Source organism: Piliocolobus tephrosceles, chromosome 16 (genome assembly GCF_002776525.5).
Source record: "Piliocolobus tephrosceles isolate RC106 chromosome 16, ASM277652v3, whole genome shotgun sequence".
Lineage (NCBI taxonomy): Eukaryota > Metazoa > Chordata > Mammalia > Primates > Cercopithecidae > Piliocolobus > Piliocolobus tephrosceles.
Genome location: NC_045449.1, coordinates 71659084 through 71666980, shown reverse-complemented (window position 1 = coordinate 71666980; position 7897 = coordinate 71659084). Strand labels below are relative to the sequence as shown.

The window sequence follows — 7897 nt, the reverse complement described above, 5'->3', positions numbered from 1 at the left end:
AAAATAGATTTACTTTAATTATATAGTTCGGTAACTTGCTGTAGTTTCTCATCCCATTATTAAATTACAACAGTAACTCATCTAACGGATTTTCGCTGAGAAAACATTCATTTTATTTTATTGTGTTTTTGTGCTATAGTCTATAATGAAGGCAACCAAGCCGCCCTTGTACGCGGAATGGGCCAGGGTGTGGGGAGGGGTCTGAGGAGCAAGGCAGGAGTCAGGATGCTGCCTGCTAATTCTCAGAGCCGCCAGGGGCTGTCAGCCGTGAGGACCTGAAGGTGGAGGACTGGGGAGGGAGGAGATGTCTCAGCAAGAAGGAGAGGCCGAGGTAGGGTCTCAGGGTGTGAGAAGGGTGCAGATGGGGTCTGCTGGGAATAGATAAGCCGCCTCTACCTGTAGACAAGACAGACAGATCTGGGCCATGACATCCCCCTGGGTCTGAGCAGGCCCTGGCAGCAGGGAGGAGCTGGAGCAGTTCTCTTGAGCGAGTGCTTGGCTGCTCTTCGGAGGTGAGATGGGAAACATTAGGGGTGAAGAGGCAGCAGGAGTTGGCCGGGCGTGGTGGCTCACACCTGTAATCCCAGCACTTTGGGAGGCCGAGGCGGGTGGATCACATGAGGTCAGGAGTTCCAGATCAGCCTGGTCAACATGGCGAAACCCTGACTCTACTGAAAATACAAAAAATTAGCCGGGTGTGGTGGCAGGTACCTGTGATCCCAGCTACTAGGGAGGCTGAGGCAGGAGAATCGCTTGAACCCAGGAGGCGGAGGCTGCAGTGAGTCAAGATCATGCCATTGCGCTCCAACCTGGGCAACAAGAGCGAAACTCCGTTTCAAAAAAAAAAAAAAAAAAAAGGCAGCAGGAGCATCAGAAGATGGCCCTGAACAGTTTTCATTTTCTTTTCTTTTTTTCCTTTTTTTTTTTGAGACATGGTCTCACTCCATTGCCCAGGCTGGAGTGCAGTAGTGCAATCTAGGCTTACTGCAACCTCCACCTCCCAGGTTCAAGCAATTCTCCTGCCTCAGTCTCCCGAGTAGCTGGGATCACAGGTGTGTGCCACCATGCCTGGCTAATTTTTAGTTTCTGGGCTTGATGGAATGTTTCTTCTGTTTCTTCATCTCTTTTTTCCATAGCTCTTTTAAGCTGGAGTCATCGGCCACCTCTGAATCTCCAAATGTCACTCTGCCAGAGGATCAAACAAATATATAGAGAAAAAGAACAAATGGGGTTGTCCCCACAGCCCTCTGTGGTGGGGACTGAAGTTGTCTCTGGTAATAATAATAACAATAATAATACTTTTAAAAAGCATGTTTTGAGCATTTAGGGTTTGCTTGGCCTTGTGCTAAGCATCTTTTAAGTATATTGTTTAAAAAGTTATCACAGAACGGGGCGCAGTGGCTCATACCTGTATTCCCAGCACTTTGGGAGGCCGAGGCGGGTGGATCACCTGAGGCCAGGAATTCAAGACCAGCCTGGCCAACATGGCAAAACCCCATCTCTATTAAAAATACAAAAATTAGACAGGTGTGGTGTTATGTGCCTGCAATCCTAGATACTCAGGAGGCTGAGGCAGGAGGATCACTTGAACCTGGGAGGCGGAGGCTGCAGTGAGCTGAGAGGGTGACACAGTACTCCAGCCTGGGTGACACAGCAAGACTCCATCTCAAAAAAAAAAAAAAAGTTATCAGACCAAAGATCAAAACAATTGAATTCATGGACGTGAGGGTGTGGTTACCAGAGGCTGGGGAGAGTGGTTGGAGGCTGGAAGGGAGGTGGGGATGGTTAATGGGTACAAAAAATAGTTAAAAAAAAGAATAAGACCTATCATTTGATAGCAAAATAGAATGACTATAGTCAATAATAACAATTGTACATTTTAAAATAAAGAGTGTCATTGGATTGTTTGTAACTCAAAGGATAAATGCTTGAGGGGATGGATACCCCACTCTCCATGAGGAGCTTATTTTACACTGCATGCCTGTCTCAAACATCTCATGTATCCCATAAATATATATATATTTATACACCTACCATGTACCCACAGAAATATAAAAAATTTAAAAAGAGTATAAAAAGGAAAATGATCACATCAATCTTATGAGGTAGCTATTAATAATTGTTATTCTTCATTTACACACAAGAAAACTGAGGCTCAGGTTCGCTTATAAGATGGATAGCTACTAAGTGCCTGATGGAGATCTTGAACCCTGACAACACGACCTGAAGCTCATGCCAGTCCCCATGGGTTCTCTCTTTTTGTTTTTTGAGACAGGGGCTCCCTCTGTCACCCAGGCTGGAGTGCAGTGGCATAATCTCAGCTCACTGTAGCCTTGACCTCCAGGGCTCAGGTGTTCCTCCCGCCTCAGCTAATTTTTGTATTTTTAGTAGAGAAAGACTTTTGCTATGTTGCCCAGGCTAGTCTCAAATTCCTGGGCTCAAGCAATCCTCCTGCCTCAGTCTTCCAAAGTGTTGGGATTACAGGTGTGAGTCACCACGCCCAACCTGTGTGGGTTCTCAGAGGTTAGTGGGCAGGCCCACCTGGGCAGACCCCGTTCCCAGAGTTCAGTGGGGCCAGGGGCAGGGCCGCCCGGGAAGGGCCCTTTATAAAGCATCTCAGATAAGAAGCTGTGCTGAGCTGCAGGCCTCAGAGACCTGAGCTGCAGTCGAGGTAGCTGAGCTCCAGGGTTGCTCCCCAGAGAGGCTTGTGGAGGCTCTGTCCTGCTCTTCCTCCCTCCTGCTCCTGGGGCAGCCACAGTGCTGCTCCCTGGAATGGAAGTTGCCTGGCTCCTGCTCTCCCTATCTGGCCTTCTGTTAGCCCTGCCTGGCCCTGAGTCCACAGCGATGGAGCCTGGCCCAGCCTTGGGGCTGATGGGTGGGCCTGGAAGCTTAGTGCCTGGCTGAGGCCCTGTTGCCAGGCCCTGCCTTGGTTCTGCTTGTTGCTTTATTGCTCTTACCTGCCCACTCCTGCGTGTGCTCTTTCTGGCCCTGCCCACACTTGCAGCTCACACGAAGGGCCTCAGGGGCCTGCTATCCCTGTCCTATCCCGCAATTTGCTTCCCTGCGTCCCCAGGCCCAGCCCTTCTGCCTTGTCCCCAGCAACTCCTCAGGCTTCTACCTGGCCTTGATCTCGGGATTCAAGGTGACCAGCTTGCTACTTGAGACCACCTACGGTAAGACCCCTTCAGCACCCTCTGGCTCAAGGCTGTCCCTGGAGGGGCTCACACCTGCCTCACCCCAGCCACAAGGGCCATGACGTGCTACAATCTCCAAGCCCACTCTGTGCCCAGGTCACTTCCTCTATCTCACCTGTGGGGAGGGTCTCCACCTGGTCCTAGTTCAGGCCTCCTCTGTCCCCTACCCTGAGACTCCTCATGCTCCCAGCCTTTAATCCCCTGAGATCTGAGGAGGAGGAGAAGGGAGGGGAAAATGCCTGCTCACCTGCACATTGTCACAGGAACAACCGTCCTCACAGGGACTGGCATTTGTAAGCCATTGCCATACACGCTTGGTATGTTAGAAATCCAGAGGGCGGAATGCCTCCCTTCTCTCCACTACAGATAAAGGTAGCCAGGCAGGTCCGAGTGAAGGAACAACATACCACGGTGTCTTCTTTAACAAATCCCTGGCAACTAAGCTTCCTCACCACAAACAAATGAACAAGTGCCATTCAGCAGCCACTCCAGGCTGGTGTTAGGTCAGTGCCTGGCCAAAGGCTCACGATGTTTATGGAAAGCAGGTTGCAATGGCTCGGCGGGAGAGTATAATTGATGGACAAATTAAGCACTCAAAGGCCATCCATTTGCCTCCAACCTCGAGCCTCTTAGCCAGGGATACAGAGAGAAGAAGAGGAGGAGGAGGTGAGTTCCATCTGTTACCTCTTGATTCCCCTCTCTGAGAGCCAAGCTTTCTTCATTTGCTGCCCCGGAAATTCAGCCGGCCCCTTTTGCTGGAGCAGGCTGTGCACGGTGGGTAAGCGAGCCGTCTGTGTGCACTCTGTGGCTTCCGCATCTCTGGTGTGGTGCAGGCGTGGCTCTGAGATATTCTGAGCACAGGCGTCTGGGTGCTATTACTCCACATTCTGGGACACTGGCTATCGCATCTTCGGTGTCACTGAAGCTGTAGTGCGTTCTTTTACGCCAGGAAATCCCACGTCTGATGCAACAGTGTTTCTTTAGGACAAACCCTCTCTAGCCTACGGTGGTGTCCTGAGTGCGTGGTGTCCTGGTTTAGGGGTTTAGGAACCTCAAGGACGTGGGAGACAGAATCTCAAACGGCTCCCTGGGAAGCCTCGCTCTCTGTGGTCCTTCATGGTGGGCATTTGGAGGGAGTGAGCCTTGGTTGTGAAATTGGAATGAGCTTGGGTTTCCAGCTGATGGGGAGCTTTTATTTCTGATCTGGTTTACTGCCCATTGGTTTCTAAATGACAGCTTTACCGTCACCCTCTGTGTGTTGCAGGTTTGGTTTCCCAGGCAGCAGGCTGAGTCTGCAGGATGGTTATTGAAGAACAATGGAGGCAGATGCTGGAGCGGCTGTAGGAGAGCCTGGCTAGAGGGCAGCCCTCAGAGCTGTCCGGAGTGGGCTGAGGTGGCCAGCCCTGCTCTCCAGCACAGGCCTTTGGCTGTGGCCCCTCACGGGAGGGTGTCGCCGTGGGCAGGGCTTTCTGCAGCTGAGGGGTCCTGGAGCGAGCTGCCAGCAGCAGGTAACGCATCCACCATGAGAGTCCGGTGTCCACCACGTGGTCGTGGTGCTCAGGGCTGGCCTCACTGACCCTCCAGGGTGGCCAGGACCTGAGCCATGGCCTCCACATCCTCACTCTCAGGTCCTAACCAGTGCATTCAAGTTCCCTCTGTCCGTTCAGAGAACTCTTACTCATACTGTAAGACCCAGGTCAAATGTCACCTTTGCTGAGCTGCCCGTCTCTGACAGCCACCTCTGCAGCACCGGAGCTCCATTCGCCTCTCAAGGCTCCACAGCGCCTCCTTCCTACCCATCCTGGAATTTACATTCATCCTATGGAAATAATGTCTTGCAAGCCTGATCCCCACCCTACACTGACCAGGAGTCCCTTGGGGTCAGACACTGTCTTTTCTTTCTCCTTTCATCCTTGGTTCCCGGTGTCATGCCTGGAACCTGGAAGCGGCTCCTGATTTTGCTGAATGAATGTAGGAGGGAGGCAAAGGGAAGGAGTGGTGGGGGATCCTCCTCCAGCCAAGCAGACCCCCAGGTGTCAGGCCCCAGGCAGAGCCCCCTTCTCCCAGCCTGGCACCCTCACTGCTTCTCGCTCCTGTGGGCAGGAAAGGCCCCATCCTCAGGGGCCACAGTGGCAGAGGCCCCTGGGGAAGCGATGACAGACAGGGACAGCCACCCCTGCCAACATCTCTCCTTGACCCTTGTCCTCCTTGGAGAACCTCCCCTGGATTCTCAGTGGCCAGAGCTCTGTCAGCTTGACGGGTGGAGCGAGGGTTACCAGGAGCCCTTCCTTCTTGTTTTAAACTCCCTCCTCTTCCCCGACCAGGAGAGTCTGAGAGCGGAGGAGGGAGGGGGCTCACCCCTGGGGTGAGGATGTTGAGCTCTCCCTCCCTGGGGCTGCCACCCGGCCCTTTAAAGGTTAAGTGTGTTTATGCAGCATCTTCAGGAGGCTGCCGGGTCTGACAAAACGGAGAGAAGAGTGATTAATGGCTGGTGTCCTTGCTGCCACCACCACAGGGAGGGAGGCTTCAACGGCTGCCCAGGAACCCCTCGTGTGACTCCAGGCTTCAGCCTTTCAGCAGACTTCGGGACAAACACTTCTGGACCAAGAGGAGGCTGCGATTCTGGAATGGGGCCTGGAGGGAGGCTGGGGAGCTGCTCTCTTGGGAAAACGAGAGTTTGCTCCAGGCCAGAGCGAATCCTGTGGGGCTGCAGGCAGAAGAGAACAGAAGTTTGTGAACCACTGAGACTTTTAGAAATTCATGATTTTTACATCATGCCCTGTAATACAGTCCAATGTGTCTTAGTAGAACAATTATGTTTTAGGTTGTGCAACAATCAAATTATTTAAGTTAACACCGGCCAGGTGCAGTGGCTCATGTCTAAAATCCCAGCAGTTTGGGAGGCCAGGGCAGGAGAAACACTTGAGCCCAGGAGTTGGAGACCAGTCTGGGCAACATAAGGAGACCCCATCTCTACAAAACATTTAAAAGTTATCTGAGTGTGGTGGTGCCCAAGACTTGGGAGGCTGAGGTGGGAGAATCGCTTGAGCCCAGGGGTTAGAGGCCGTGGTGCATCATTGCACTGCAGCCCGGGACAACAGAGCAAGACCCTGCCTCAAAACGACGACGACGACAACAACATCATTTAATCTTCCCATTCCAATTTACTTAAGTAAAATGGTTCCTCCAGCAAGATGAGCTGATGAGCGTGTCCCGAGCCCCTCACCTGGAGCTCCTGAGGGCCTCAGTTGGACAAACCTGTGCTTACAGGCATCCCTGGGAGGGGACAGGAGCGGAGGTGGGGATGCGGAGCTGGGGGGAAGCCGCATGGCCTCAGGTTTCTCCCACCGCTCCAAGGCCTGGGCCTGTGTTAGAGGTGTGCTGGGCTTGCCTCTTGAAGTCAGGGCTCCATTTTGCAGCATGGCATCAGGCACAGCCTGGGTGCTCAGAGTGGGCTTTGAGTGAATGACAAATGCATGAAAGGTGACTTTCAGAGCAGGGTTCAGGGGAACCCAGGTGTCAGGGGATGACCAGACCCTTGCCCAGGAGGGAGGAGCCTCAACTGTGGGGAGTGGGAGGGGGAGAGTGGATGGGAGGGTGGGGGGCACGCAGCTCCAAACCTGGCACTCCAGCCAGCCTTGGGCCTCTGCCACCCTGTTTGGGGTCTTCGGTACAAGCATTCCTGTAAGAGCTCCTTGCACACCCCCACCTTGCTATCGGGAGAGGCTGGAAGTGCGGCGGTTGCCTGCGGTGCCCCCAGCTGTTGTGGGTGCTTCCTCATGGTCAGTTCCTCTGACCTGGGACGGCAAGACTCATCTTGAAGGGTGAGAAGTAATATCTCCAAAGGCCCATCAGGGTGCCTGGCAAGGGCTGCTGCTCTGTTATTATTATTCTCATTAACGTTGGGATATGGGCATTGAACTCACCCCTTGAGAGTTGAGGAGCCCCTGGTGGGGGACACGAAGCACCTGCCCCCACCGAGGGGTCGAGCTGCGGTTGGCACAGAACTCTCTCCCACTCCAAGTCCTGCCTTCCCCACCAGGTCACAGCTGCCCCAATCACGGTGCTTCCCAAAGGACTTTCTGCAGGTGACCCTGGCCTCATCTCTTTCTGAGAACTGTAGACGCCTCAGGGAGAGGGACACTGTGTCGGTTTCCTGTGGCTGCTGTAACAAATTCACACAGACCGAGAGCCTGCGAACAGCAGGCATGGATCCTCTCACGGGTCTGGAGGCCAGAAGCCCGAGATCAAGGCATCAGTGAGGTGGGTTCCTTCTGAAGACCCCAGGGGAGAAGCCCCCCCCATCTCTCTCCTTGCTTCCGGTGCTTGCCTGCAGGCCTTAGTGTTCCTTGGCTTGTAGACACATCGCTCCAGCCTCTGCCTTGGTGGTCTCATGCGTGTGTCTCTGTGTCCAAATTTCCCTTTCTGGCCAGCCGTGGTGACTCACTCCCATAATCCCAGCACTTTGGGAGGCTGAGGTGGGTGAATCACTTGAGGTCAGGAGTTCAAGACCAGCCTGGCCAACATGATGAAACCCCGTCTCTGCTAAAAATACAAAAATTAGGCAGGCGTGGTGGCAGGCACCTATAATCCCAGTTACTTGGGATGCTGAGGCAGGAGAATCGCTTGAACCCCCGGGAGGTGGAGGTTGCAGTGAGCTGAGATCGAGCCACTGCACTCCAGCCTGGGCGACAGAGCAAGAC

At 53.4% G+C, this 7897-nt stretch overlaps 1 protein-coding gene across 7 annotated transcripts in view; it reads left to right on the top strand.

Annotated features, from left to right (window-relative positions):
- The first annotated feature begins 2591 nt into the window (after positions 1-2591).
- Positions 2592-7897, top strand: part of LOC111542365 — a 9214-nt gene continuing 3908 nt past the window's right edge. Inside the window, exons 1-3 of one of the 7 annotated variants that reach the window (XR_002731527.3) lie at positions 2592-2671; positions 3100-3173; positions 4459-6155. Coding sequence is in view for 1 of the 7 variants with exons in the window: in XM_023211693.3 (XP_023067461.2) it covers positions 4311-4313; positions 4459-4702; positions 7318-7457 (387 nt within the window). In the remaining 6 variants the exon portion in view is untranslated. Of the gene's footprint in view, positions 6156-7236; positions 7458-7897 lie in introns of those variants that run through there. The other 6 variants (XM_023211693.3, XR_002731526.3, XR_004228546.1 and 3 more) reach the window with 6 other exon arrangements.